At 32.1% G+C, this 14,842-nt stretch overlaps 1 protein-coding gene across 5 annotated transcripts in view; it reads left to right on the top strand.

The window, feature by feature from the left end:
- The window catches only part of LOC118183996 (uncharacterized), a 255,046-nt gene extending 246,548 nt beyond the window's left edge, over positions 1-8,498 (top strand). For all 5 annotated transcript variants that reach the window (XM_085825051.1, XM_085825052.1, XM_085825053.1 and 2 more), the window contains one exon: positions 3,675-8,498. In XM_085825051.1, coding sequence (XP_085681177.1) covers positions 3,675-3,761 — 87 coding nt within the window. In that variant the 3' untranslated portion in view covers positions 3,762-8,498. The remainder of the gene's footprint in view (positions 1-3,674) is intronic.
- Positions 8,499-14,842: the final 6,344 nt, after the last annotated feature.

The raw sequence follows: 14,842 nt of genomic DNA on the forward strand, positions 1-14,842 counted from the left end.
AGAATATTTAAATAATTTAATCTCGTCCATTTATAAAAAACCATAATGAAGGCTGAATTTGGCAGTGGGCATTATTTAAGGTCAAGATAAGATGTAGGCTGTAGAAATAGCATTTTTATAGGAATCATTAATGCATGCCATCTTTTAGTGTCTTTGCTTGAAATACGTAGCGTATTCGGAAACTAAGTACCGTTTCATTCTAGCGTCGTCGCAGCGCTGTGGTAGGCGTCCCGCGCATGCGCACTAGTCTTCCATGTTCACTGACTTTCAATTGTCGCCATTTTGATTGCTCTATGTTGTGTTTTCAGTTTGCTGTGCACATTAAAAATGTTTAAGACTATAAGTTCTCCCGCTGACTGTGAGGCTCGTGCCGTGATTAAATTTTTGAATGCGAGGAATGTTAAACCGGCCGAAATTTATCGCCAAGTGACAGAAGTTTACGGTGAATACGCGATAAGTGATGGAATGGTGAAAAAGTGGGTAAGAATGTTTAATGCAGATAGAACAAATGTCCACGCCGAGGCTCGGAGTGGTCGGCCTTCTGCTGTCACCGATGATTTGGTAAGGCAAGTTGATGAAGCAATTCATCAGAACAGACGCTTCACAATGACAACTCTTTCAGAGGCATTTCCACAAATTTCACGTAATGTTTTGTTCGAAATTGTGTCTGACCGCTTGAATTATCGCAGACTGTGTTCCAGATGGGTTCCAAAAATGCTCACTGATGTTCACAAAACAAAGCGACTTGGTAGTGCCCTGACATTTCTCACGCAGTACAGTGATGAGGGAGAAAACGTTTTAAACCAAATTGTGACAGGTGATGAAACTTGGGTGTGTCATTTCACACCAGAATCGAAACAACAATCGATGGAGTGGAGACACACACATTCTTGAAAAAAACAAAAGTTCAAAGTGACAATGTCATCACAAAAAATCATGTGTACTGTCTTCTGGGATAGGAAAGGCGTTTTGCTTACTGAATTTCTTCCCAGAAATGAAACCATTAATGCGGCACGATATTGTGAGACTTTAACAAAACTAAGGCGTGCGATTCAAAACGAACGAAGAGGAATGCTCAGTAAAGGAATTGTGTTACTCCATGACAAAGCTCGGCCCCATACTGCTGATGTCACTCAATCGTTAATTCGACAGTTTCATTGGGAGCAGTTCGATTACCCGCCGTACAGCCCAGACGTGGCGCCGTCCGACTATCACTTGTTCCTGCACATGAAGCGCGAGCTTGGTGGCAAGCACTTTGGATCTGACGATGACACGAAAAATGCTGTGGAGTCGTGGTTATCGAAACTGGCGGGAAGTTTCTTTGACGATGGTATACAAAAACTGGTTACCCGCTATGACAAGTGTTTGATCATTGGCGGAACTATGTTGAAAAATAGTTTAAGACATGTATTTTCATGTAAAAATAAAATTGGATTCAAAAAAATTGTTTTACTTTTTTTTTTTTTTTTTTCAAAACGGTACTTAGTTTCTGAATACGCCTTGTAGATGATCTCTGTACATATATCACTGCAGATAACCACACAGCTGGAGTTCAGAGGATTTCAGGTATTTGATCTGTTTGATCATTCATGCTGAAAGGGATGGCATATTAGTCATAAGCTGAGCATAACTATGGAAACTGCTTCATTTTGTATGAATGTTACAGAAGACAGTGTGTGATTTTTTTCTGTGTTACAAATAGTATTGTTGCATAATTTATCAGTATATTACTGACTTTTGAAAGTGATAGTTCAAAAGTAGAGACATAAATTCAAGATCTTGAGGTGCAATGCTGCTTAGTATTGTAATTAAAAAGTTTATATTTATATATATACAAAATTTGTGAAAAGGCATATTGTTATATATTTCTATGCAGACTGCTTAGGATACATCTAATCTAATCCTTGCTGAATTTTATGTAGATCGTAAATTCATTAAAATATGAGTTTTGTGAAAGTTAAATGTCTTCTGGATCATCATGTATATAGTTACATCTATACCAAAAACCATGAACTTTGTTTTCTACCACTTTCATCTAAATGTATTTCTAAGATGTTTTTCAGTATGTTACACTTTCTGAAAAATGAAAGATTCATATTCTGTGGGTACATGTGAAAGAATTATTCCAATTACATATGTACAGGGGTTGGACAAAAATATATACAAAAAAAACAAGTTTCTTTGCTTAATATGGTGTAGGAAACCCGTTGGCATCCAAAACACCTTGCAGTCTTCTCGGAATAGATAAATACAGTTCCTGTATGTTTGCCAAGGGAATATTATACCATTCTTCCTGCAAAATGGTAGCAAGTTCAGATAACAATGTTGGCGGTGGATAACGAGAACGCACTTTCCGTTCCAATGTAGACCACAAAGGTTCGATAATATTCAGGTCTGGTGACTGTGGTGGCCAGGGGAGATGGGACAACTCATCCTCGTGCTCAGAAAACCAGTCTTGGACAATGTGAGCTGTGTGAACAGGGGCTTTGTCGTCTTGGAAGACACCATCACCATCGGGGAACAAAGTTTGTACCATGGGATGAACTTGATTGGCCAAAATGTTCACATAAGTCTTGGCAGTCATGTGCCCTGACACACTTATCATGGGGCTAGCAGAGAACCACAATATGGCTGCCCAAACCATAACAGAACCCCCGCCATGTTTCACTCTTGGCAACAAGCAGTCTGTATTATAGGCTTGAGATGGCGTTCTTCAGACGTAAACTCGGCCAGAAGTCGGAAACAATGTGAAAGAAGACTCGTCAGACCATATTACTCGCTTCCACTGCTCTATAGTCCAGGCTTTATGACTTAAACACCACCTTTTCCTGTTACGGGCATTAGCATCACTGATGAGTGGCTTCTCAATTGCAGCACGGCCAGCAATTCCCTGTTTATGAAGCTCCCTTCTAATTGTTTTGGTACTCACAGGGTTCGGTAACACAACATTCATTTCAGCAGTAACTTTTGCAGCTGTGGTCTTTTTATTTTTCGTCACAATTGCCCTTAATGATCGTCTGTCACGATCACTCGGGACACACTTTCGTCCGAGCTGTGATTTAGCAGATGATGTTTTTCCGCTTTTCAAATATGCGGAATAAATCTTCGATACAGTACCTCTTGAAACACTAAACACCTCGGCTACCTTGCTTACGGAAGGACCTACCATACGTGCTCCAACAATTTTCCCACGTTCGAAGTCTGTTAACTCTGACATAATGCAATGACAACCTCACATAACAGTACTCCGACAACAGCTGAACTGTTTAGCACATTTACGAAGTTGTATAGGTGGCGTCAGTAGTCAAAAATGCCAGCGCCACCTACATATTTCATTAAAATCAATCTTTCTTTTCAAACATGCATTTCACAAGATGTTTCCATATTTTTGTCCATCCACTGTATATAATATATTCCAATTACATATATGTAAAAATATTCCAATTACACTGTTTTGTTCTAAATGTCAGAGTTATAAGCATTCCCCCACCCCCAACAAAAACTATTATTCACACTTCTAACAAGAAATGATCAAAGATATTTTCCACCCGTCTTTAAAAATTTAGAAAATTCAAAAAAAAAAAAAAAAAATATTGAATTTGAGAGCTCATAGAATGCATAATGCTATATGTTTATAAAGTTTTCTGCTCATTAAATTATGCAACTATTTGCAGGATCCTGAATCTGGGCATGGAGAGAAACACAGAGTTGTAGATGCCACAGTTCATTCTCCCACTAGCAGAGCAAGGACTTCACTGTGACTGTAGCTTATATAACTTAGTTTATTGATAATTTAGGCAACTAAGACTGCTGAAATTAGCTAGCTGCAAACTATTAAGAATGTTTTCTTGAAGTGCAAAGTGAAAATTTAACTCTTCGTTTGCTTTGCTCCAAGTTATTGAGTGATTTTTGAAAATTCAAAGTAGCTAGTCCATGAAAACAATGTCAGAACAAAGATGTCATTGCACCCTGGCTGGCTGTGCAAAATGTTCTTCTGGCATTATATAAATCACTCAACTTTAGGATGTTATGAAACTGAAATGTGTATGAGCTTCAAGAACTCTGGATGTGCTGTAGGATTACTCATATAGCACAAGTTATAAGGAATTGTTCTTTGTGTTTGAAAAGCAAAATGTGTAATTAAATACTATGGCTTGTTCTTGTTTATTAGCAATAAATGTACACATGTACACTTAAAGTTCTTTGAAGAACTTTAAGTTTTGAATAGGTTGTAAAAATTGTTTTTGTTGCTATTTGATTTTTCAAATTGAAATAAAAAGAAGTATATTCAGAAAGACCAGTTTAATGAGAGTTCAGATGGTGTTTCTGATACCAATCAGTTTTGCTGGACACTTAATGACTACTCATCTAAAATCCCATCCTTTCCTTTATTATTATTTTGTATAAATTGAATTTAGTTCTCATTTCTTGTCATCCTCTAAATCTTTTAGGCTTATTTAATACGTTTTTCTTTTTTTTTTTTTTTTTTTTTTTTTTTTTTTAGAGCTTTAAATCAATTTTCCTGTGTACCCTTTGTTAACTCATTTAATGTATAAAAGTAAAATACGTAAAAGTTCCCTTTTATTAGATATGTGCATGCCAAAACTGAGACAAGTATATTTTGTTAAATTCTTCACCTGAATTTGTGGCAGCTGTTTCTTGCAATTTTTTTAATGTGTGTATAAGTCTTCATCTAGACATGAATATTGTGCATAGTAAATATAATTTTTTATACAAAGTTACTCTGATATATTTTATTTGCTAAATATTTTTAAATGTTGCTTTGAGGAAGATATTTTTTTAGGTAATGATTAGATGAGTGATTGTAAAATGAGAACATAGAAGAATCTTCTTATTCTATAGTAGATGGATAATTTCTGACTCCATGTCTTAAGATGCAGTTTAATGATAAGATTTAGTTCATTGGTAACAGCAACACTTATTTTCCAGCATTCAGTATTCCTTAAAAGTTAATTATCTCCATGTAGGAAACATTCCGGTGTGTTGAACACAAGTGCTGTAATTCCGAAAAGCTGTTGCTGTGGAACTTTATTTTTGTGTTTTACGCTTCTCAGGTATTAATAAATATTCCAAATTTTTAACAGATATTTACTACATACGATGTATACCAATAAATTCTTAATGAACAAATTCTTGTATATTTCTAATCCCTGCTCAGAAACTAATTCTTCAAACTCATTTGTCTGTTGAATACTTTTGTCCCTAGCATCCCCTTTTAATTAGATCAATAAGGTAAATTTAGTAAATTTATGTCTGATAATTTCTAGAAGTTTTTAAATGAAGCTTGTGGTTTGATTCATTATGTCTGTTAAAAGTGCAAAGTATCCAACATCTCTTCTGAAATTTTGTAAAATTCTAAACTGTACAGTTTTAAGAATTAAAATTATTACATTACAATATTTTGATTTGCAGTAAGCATTCTTAGTTTTCCCGTGTGTATATTCTTTCAACACTTAAAATTAATAGTGTTGTTTGCCCATGGATAGTTTTGTTCAATATAATTTGAGATTTTGAGAAATATTTCGTTCCTCACACATAATCGTCAACATAAATAGTGTTCTACAGAAGAAGAAGTTTGTGAATTATTGCTGAATACTCTTAAATCTGTATCATATTTTTACTTTTCTGTGTATAATTGCTGAAAAAATAAGACTGGAAAATTTCTTATATTTTGACATTTCCCAAATGATTCAAGTTGCAATAAATTATTTATTTAATTACAGCACCTATATTGGTTGTGAAATTATTATGTGTGTGTAAGTGTTTCCTTCATGTATGTAAAACTATTTAACTAAAAACAGATTGGCAGCATGCTTAAGAAATGAGTAATGTAGTATTGAAAATTTCTTACTGTAGTTAAATTATTTTTATTATTGTAAGATTAGATGATATATTGAAAACATTTTAGTGTACAAATATCCTTTTCAATGTGAAAGTTACTTAAGTTCTATAAGGCAACTTATCTCTAATTTTTAAGTATCTTATATTTAATTCTTTTAATTTAGTATTATTTAATTTTTGTTGTGTAATGACATTTATTTTCATTACAAATAGTGCATTTAAAATTTTTGCAATGCAAGTTTTTCAAGCATTGATTGGTTTGAAGCTATCTTACGTATTTTGTGTAAAGTGTTCTTGTAGATATGTACATAAATAGAGAGCAATTCAGATTATAGGGCTGGAAAAACTAGCTTCTATAAAAGCTTTAATAGTGGGAATAATTAAACACAGAACACAAGGAATGTAACAAATCAATAAAATGGGCTGTATGCTGTTGTCAAAATATTGAAGTTATGTAAATATGTATGTGCAGTAAGAGAGCAATAAATCATTTTTGTTTTATTTCATTTTATTGTCTACAATATTATTGAAAGCAAATAAAAATGTTACTATTGGTTGAAAATGATTATGTACTTTAGCAAACAATATTTTTATCTTAAGCACTGTTGCTAATATAATTTATATTTATATATATATATATAAATGTTACTTTATTTTAATTCCTGGTTGTATGTTTGAAAATGTAGGTGATAGTCTTCCAGAATACATGTTTATATTTCTTTTAAAGATTAAATTATGGCCCAATGAAAGAATGTCTCAGTTCAGGAGATAATGATCTTATTCAGTTTTGAAGGAGAAGAATCGTGACTGAAATAACCTTATACAACATTATGCATAAATAAACTTTAAATAGATTAAGTATCATTATTTCCTTATTTTACACTTTTTTAGAGCACCTTAAAGTTATAACAAAAAATAATATGTTCTTAAAAATACAAAAAGTTTATTTTTTTAATTGTAACATTTAATCCCGTTCTTTTTTTAATTAAAAGTAATTGTAGCTTACAATTAACCTAATATAGACTTAAAAGATTTTTTATAATGCAATTTGTATGTTAGCATAATTGGAAAAAAAATATTTCATCAAAGTTTTTTTTATATATATATACAAAAGTCTTTTCAGTCAATATTATCTTACTTTCTGTAACATAATAAACGGAATAGGTGTAATATATTTATAGTAATAACCTTGATATTAATAGTATTAAGCATTAATGTTAAAATTTTGTAGTGCTTTATATTATTACGCATAAAAATTGTAAAATAATTGGCTATTGTTAAAATAATAAAAATATATTAATTGGAAAGCATCTAAAGCAGAATTTTAATATTTGAAAAAATTTTATTATTTATTATTTGAAATTAATATTAAAATGGTAATAAACCCTTAATTTAAAAATATTTTGTATCAAAGCTAATTTGAATATGAATGCAAATTAAATCTGCTTTATTTTGAACTAAGTTCAATTTGCATGCATATCGTTGCGATATTTTGCATTTGTTAAAATAAATGTTAAAAAAGAATTTATTATACAGGGCAAAAAAATATAATTTGTAAGCCTCTTCCCTCTAAAAGAAATTTGCAAAGGCGACTTAGTATGAAATGAAAGCCTGTGTAGTGTTACCCTTTATGAAGTTGCTTCAAGAAAATTTCCTTTTCTTTTCTTAATTTTTTTAGATAATGAAATGTATTTCACTTGTCATTTTACTGCATATATTATTTACATATTCAAGTACTTGAGAGAAAATGTCAATACCAATATTTTATCATTTTTATTTTGTAATTCCTTAAATGTTTTAAATCATTTCATATGAATACTTGCATATATTTTATATATTAATTAAATATAGGTAATGTTTTGAAGTTCAATTACTTGATATAAGGCATTTCTGAAGTTCCAGTGTTTGAATTATCCCACTAAGCTTGAAATTATTAAAATTTGTATATAATATATAAAGGCAATTAGTGCAGTTTTTTAAGTTCTGCATTTACGTAAAACCATTACCTAGTTCCTATATGAATTTCAAATCTAATATAGAATTTTGTCTGCATAAATATCAAATTATTCTTGAAATGAATTTTATATTGGCAATTGATTATCCGAATTCTTCCTGTATGTTTTTGAATCAACTTTTCTGCATGCCCTTATTTTTTTTTTTTTTTTTTTAATTTTTTTTTCCAATAAACTATATTTCAGACTTGTGTACTATTAAAGTTAATCTAGTCGTTTTGCAGTCAGTGGTCTATATTTGTGCTTCTAATAATTTCTGTACAATTATGTGCATGAAATTTATAGAAGTTGTTGTATGCTGATTGCAGTAACAGTGAGTTAAAAATCTTGTATCATTCTTTTACGTATAAAAACAATTGTTATGTCCTCTGCAGTGCCTTTTCTCAGAGTATGTCTTCCTTGTGGATATTTTTCATGTGCATCTGCAAATTTTATGTGTATATAGCAACCTTAAAGGTGGATCTTTTCCTGTGTAATATAAACTTAAAATACCTCTAAATAAGACCAAAGTGTATAACTGTATTCTTTAATTTAATGCTTAAGTTATGACTATTTCTTGAAAAATGTTGAGTGATTTTTTAAAGATATCTGAACTGTGTGACAATAAACAGTTTGTAAAAAGAATCTTTGTCTTGTTATTTGTCTTGTTATTATCTTGTTATTATTTATTGCTTGTTATTATTTGAAATCTAGTTCGTAGTATTTACACTAAATTAACGAAAAAGTCACAGATAGTCAAACAGAGAAACATTCATTTAAAAAAATTTGATTCAAACTTTATGTTTATATTCAGTCTGACAAAAAAATTTTTGTTTTATGTATTTTAATACTTCTAATATTGAATTAAATTTTATAATTAAATTAAAAATGTGAAGCATTCATTCTTTGCAAATTTTAACTTTATAAAGTATTTTTCCCACCTTCCTAACGTGCCTTCGTGGTGTAGTGATTCTGCACGCTAGACCGATATTCCAGATATCCGTGTTTCGATTCCCGGTTAAACCGATTGCTCATTTTTCATCTCTCCGGCTTTTTCAATTTACCTAATGTCTCTACAGTGGCGCCCGAACTAAAAAAGCGTGTTGGATATGATTCTGTATACCCAGAATTTGGCGATTGGGTCCCCTAAAAAAAACCCCAGTCACCCTTTAAAAGGGGGAGTATATAAGGTATTTTTCTCGCCTTCCTAACGTGCGTTCGTGGTGTAGTGGTTCTGCATGCTGGGCCGGTATTCCAGACGTCCGTGGTTCGATTCCCGGCGAAGGCGATTGCTCATTTTTCATCTCTCCGGCTTTTCCAGTTCCAATGTCTCTATAACTTGAAATGTCTCCTATATCAAAGAGCCCCTAAAGAAATTTATTTCATCAAAATTCTATTATATGTTCTGTTTATTGTTATTAGACTTAATTTCTAATACTTAAGGGCATTTCATTAGATAAATGTCCAAAATGATTTACTCTATTTTCTGTGCAATTCCGGTTGGTTTTGATTCTCTTAGCACTTTAATCAATTAGCTCAGTGATCTCAAACTATAAGGCCATATGCAGCTGCCAGAACAATTTTGTACAATACATTCCCCATAAATTACCATTATTGCAACAAGAATTTAAAGGAAAGATTTAAGATTTTAATGGTTTAAAGTCTGATATTACATAATTTTCATTGCCATTAAAAATGAATATGAGTAACGGCGCATAAAATCTACAGATGGAGCTAATTAATTTATATAAAATTATATACATTTTATTTATGGATTTGAAGATGCAGATTTGATTAAATTTTATTCATACTTGTCAAAAGATAAATACTCATATTTATGAACTTTTCTAATAAGAATAATCGCTTTGTTTGAGAGTACGTTATATGTGACGAGTTTTTCACGCAGTTAAAAATTAATGAAAATCAGTTTGATCGATGGACATCAACAATTCATGCTAAAAATAGTTTTCAGTGATTTTTCTCTAAGGTTGCAAACTTCATCAAAATCGAAACGCCATGAGGTGTCGTAATGAGAAAGAAAAAAATTTGTAATTTTCTGCATACAAAAAATTTTCTTTTTCCCATATGCATAAAAAAAATTGAGAATAGATTGTCATTATATATTCTCAAGATTTTTATTATTTGGAAAATTTTCTTAGTTTGTTTATTTTTAAGTTAAAATAAGTTATTAAGTTGTTAAGTAAACATATTAGAGTTACTTGAAATTTAGCTTTCAATACGTTTGAATTACAGAATATAACTAATAGAAATTTCTTGCAGTATAACTAATAGAAATTTTCTCAGAGAGAAAAGAAATATAAATTGGAATTTTTCCCTTTGACTATTATTACTGTATATATTTTTTTTGATAAAATATTTAATTTAAAATTTAGTTAAACATTTTTATTTTGTTAAATTTTTTCATTTAGAAAAGTCGACTCGTCAGATTCTTTCATATCGTACTTTCGAACTGGATGCAATTTGAGTTTGAAACTACTCAGTTTAGTATCAAATTCTAGAAGAGGGGTAAAAAATTATTCATCGCAGTCCTGAAACCATTTCTGACTATCAGATGCTGCTAAAAGTTTTGAAATGCGAGTGGAGGGGTGCGCATAGACATACATACATATGACTATAAACTATAGCATAGACAAACAAGACAAATGTCTAGGTTCCGGTCAAAACATTCCCTTTGGTAAATTAAAGTTCTGTTTTTATTAAAATCTGCAGGTTTGTTTTCTTATGTATACATGTAGGATGAGATTAGGCTTAAAGGCGAAGAAGGTAGTGGCATTTTATAGCTTTTAATAATAAACATGGAGATATGATGTACAGAATGAAAGGAAGTAGGATGAAAGGGAAATGAAAGATGCAGTTCATCATTTTTTAGAAGCAGAATAGCATCACGTCATCAAAGAAACGGTCACAGTTCTTTTGGTTCCATCACATCGAGCTGCATCGATGCTTCCGTCGTAGCGTTCCAACCTCATCTGCCGGAATCCTCTGACGCGGAGGAGGACGGATTTGTTTGCGCAGCTTGCGGAACCATCTAGCTGCTGCAGAAATTGCCAATTTGCTTGTAGAAAAGAGCGGATGACCACATACATGCACTGCTATAAATGGTTCACTGTATGTAAACAATGGTACGCTGACTAAACTGCTGGGTGGAGCATGACATTGCAAATGAAAATGCGTGATATGCGGTGGCGTGGAAGTCTGTTAAAAATATTGTAATTGAATATAACTACAGTGCACCCAGTACTTATGTACTTGTACTGTGTATTTTCCACCAATTATGCGCTACTAGATGGTCTTGTAGAGGTGACGCATTTACAGCAATTAGCTGGAGGTTCAACTAAATATATAGTTAGCGGACTCACTTTGTTTCAAAGTTTAAAAAAACTTAAAGAACCTTAAGCTGGAAAGATATGCTTTGCATTCTACAACCGACAAAAAGACTGTCGTAGGTTTCATAGGTGCTTCAACATCTGCATATGAAGCCGTAGTTTACCTACAACTCACCCAGATAGCTCGTGTTTAAAGTTACTGGCAAGAAAATCTGAAGTAGCCCCTTTAAAGTCTCAATGTCGTTGCCAGGTTTGGAGCTCTCAGCTTCTCTTCTACTTGCTAAGTTAAAAGAGTTCTGACTTCTTCAAATTTAGACATGAAAAGATAACATTATATTCATATGTGACTGTAACATTAGCATGGATAAATTCTTCGCCTCATCGGCTCAAAACTTTTGTTGGAAATCGTGTTGCGAAAATTCAGGTATTATCAGAGAACCTCGAGTGGAAACATATCCGTTCGGAGAAGAATCCCGCTGTTGAAGCTATCCTGAAGAAGTTCAGCCTAGCAAACTTTTATCTCAGAAACTATGATTCAGTGGACCTGCTAATCTTGACATCAGTGTTATAGAAAAAGCCAGTTTGGATGATAAAGACTGTGAACTTTACAAATGTGAACTGAAAAGATTTCCGGAAAGTTCTCTGAACATCACTTCTAGTGCTGATTTCATTAACTATTTCCTTTCTTTAAGTAACAGTTTTGTAAAACTAATTCATTATCTCAGTTTTATTTGTAGGTTATTTCCAGCTGTCGACAAAGTAAGAGGTCATCAGGTCCTGTTACTAGAGATGAATTTGCGTATGCCAAGCTATCCGTTGTAAAGCTGGTACAGGGAATAGTATTTAAAAGAGAAATTCAAGTTTTTAGATGAGGTAAAAATTGAAAGAATAGTCACTTAAGTAGCTTAAATCCTTTCCTTAACGAAAACGGAACACTTAGGGTGGCTGGCAGATTAAATAAATCCTCTTATGAGCAAAAGCACCAAATTCTGCTTCCCAAGGATCATAAATTAATCTAACTATGCGACACTTTCATTTAAAAAATTTACATGTTGGTGTGCTCAAACTTTGCTGCATTGTGTACGACAGAAATACTACAAAAGCCATAAGCAAACAAATGCTTTTTTATCTCTATTGTACTATTGTTATGATGTTATCAAAACTATCGCGTATTCTCCGAACTTAAACTGTGTACACCGAAAATATAACGGACGAAAACGTAATGGAGTAAACAATACAAGGCGAAAACGTCGTCGAACAAAACATTGCGGGAGAAAAGAAAGCAAGGAGAAAACATCGTGGTCGAAAATAAAGTGGCTCAAAAACTTCGCAGTTTGAAAACATCATCGTCGAAAATATCGAGGTAAAAAATAAAGCACTTACAAATAATCACATGACGATAACATCGCAGACATGCGTTTTCAGATCTTAAAAGTTGTAATTGCATATTGATGTAATGATTTGAGAGGGTTAAGAAGGATTGAAGAATATTTTTAAATTCGTGTCTTCCCAATGACTGATGTAAATGCAAACTAGTTCCCGTGCTAAACTGGCTAGCAACATTGACAGAACCGTAAAACTGCTAAACACTAGTAGTTCGATTCGGCGAATGAGCTGGCTGTATGAGATTTTTGTGGTTTTCCTAATGTATAACGTCGATACAAACTAGTTCTCTTTAAAAATAATAAAATTTGCTCCACTTTGTCATTAAAGTGCCTAAGACCTTATAAATCTGTTTTAATTTTTTTACTGGACTTTTTTTATTTAGCAAATTTAAATTGAAGAATATTTTAATGTTTTTGGTACTGTTTTTATATACTTCATTTCTACGAGCAAGTTTTGATACTATATTACTATAATTACTGTTAAGTTTAGGATTGTGTATCCATAGATCACCAATAGATGGCGGTAATGTTTGTAAAAAGAAACTGTGATGTCAATTATGTATATGTATCAGTTCGTCTTTGGTGTTCCTGAATAAATGTTGTGTGGAAGAACGCTCCTCTGTTTATTACTTTAACTGCGATCCAGTCTGATTTATTAGAGATTTACACATATTTTGTTTAATTACTTTTAAAAGAATTAAAAATAATTTTCACACTTTTTCAGAGTTCTTCTCAAAATTTGCCAACGATGAGGGGATACAGAGGAAACAGCAAGTAACGTTTGCATAAATATAAAACATTACAAAGCGGTACTAGAAATTTATACAGCAAAACTTTACCGACTAAATTTAAAGAATCATCAGCGCAAGACATGTATTAAGATCGGATTGATCGGGATCCGAGCCTGAGCACCTGAATGTTTTTCTGATAGGTTTTCTGCGCTATCATATGTTTGCTCTCTACAAAGTTTAACATCCATACCTAATTTTACTAAAGCGGACATACTTGTTATTCCAATTATAGTGCTGTGTATTCTTCAGTCTGTATAAATAATTGGTAGAAACCTTTTTTTTTTTTTTTTTTTTTTTTTCTTTTTTACATCACCATTTGGTTACACATACCTTATAACAATGTCATTGGATCAATGTGAGAAATATCAGTTATGAAGTTCAGTGCAAGGCTGTAGTTTTTCTGATTTAAGTTCTTCTGTTATATATGTTATTAAATACTTGTTAGAGATGTTGATGAATTCCTCCCAATTATCATGTGATACATTTTTCTCTCTCGATTACCGCATTTTTTAAAATTCAATTTAAAAAATACTGTCATATTTGAACTATTTCAAGCATGTGAAATAGTTTCCCTTCTTACTTGAGTTCTGACTTCCATCAGGACCTTTAAGTTCTAACTCTATCTACTTAATAATTTTTTGACTGATGTAATTCTTTTCAACACATTTTTTTCCCTACAGTTTTCTTCGTGTTCAGTCTGTTGCAACAAATCAGAATCGATTATGTTCAAAGCTGAAGGTTTTCGTGCAAACTACATATTTAAAACATTATATGTCAATTAAAGGCCGAATATGTTCGCACAAAGGAACTGCGAATTTGATGTTACTTCGTGTAAGTTCATGGAAATTGGGCTATGTTTGTTTAAAATCAATTGTTGACATATTTGTATAAGAACTACTGCAGATTTTGTTGAAATATTTCAAAACTGTAGAATGGAATTTTCATGGCTGTAAGGTTAATTATAATACGTTGGTTTTACTTTAATTGGCGAGTGAAGTGACCGATAGCAGGGGTGTTTGTGGGACCCCAAAAAATCCCCTGAAACTTTTACGGACTTACTTACAGACATTTTGGAGTTTCGAGAAGGGGGGGGAGAGAAATGAAAAATTACAATTATGAAGTATTGAATGACCTAATTATAAAAGTTCAATGAATTACTTTTTTTGCAAAATTAATAATCATAAATTTTCAAACATGTAAACTGCTACATTTTATGTAAATATTTTAAATTACCTGAATTAATTCTTTAAAAAAAAATTATCTAATTTCTGCCGCTTTTTTTTATTTTCTGATGCTTGTGGGCTTGTCTTTCTTTTGTGGTGAACTTCATAATTGCAGGGAGGTTGACTTTTATTTTCCTCATTTACAGTTGAAGAAATTTCCTCGAGAACTGCACATGCAGAGGTAGAAGCAGTTTGCTTTTCTGCTAATGTAGAAGGTTTATCAGAGACTTTTATAGGTGACTC

The sequence above is a fragment of the Stegodyphus dumicola genome, chromosome 10 (assembly GCF_044657685.1).
Source record: "Stegodyphus dumicola isolate Sdum_Otavi_A_Nest chromosome 10, ASM4465768v1".
Classification (NCBI taxonomy): domain Eukaryota; kingdom Metazoa; phylum Arthropoda; class Arachnida; order Araneae; family Eresidae; genus Stegodyphus; species Stegodyphus dumicola.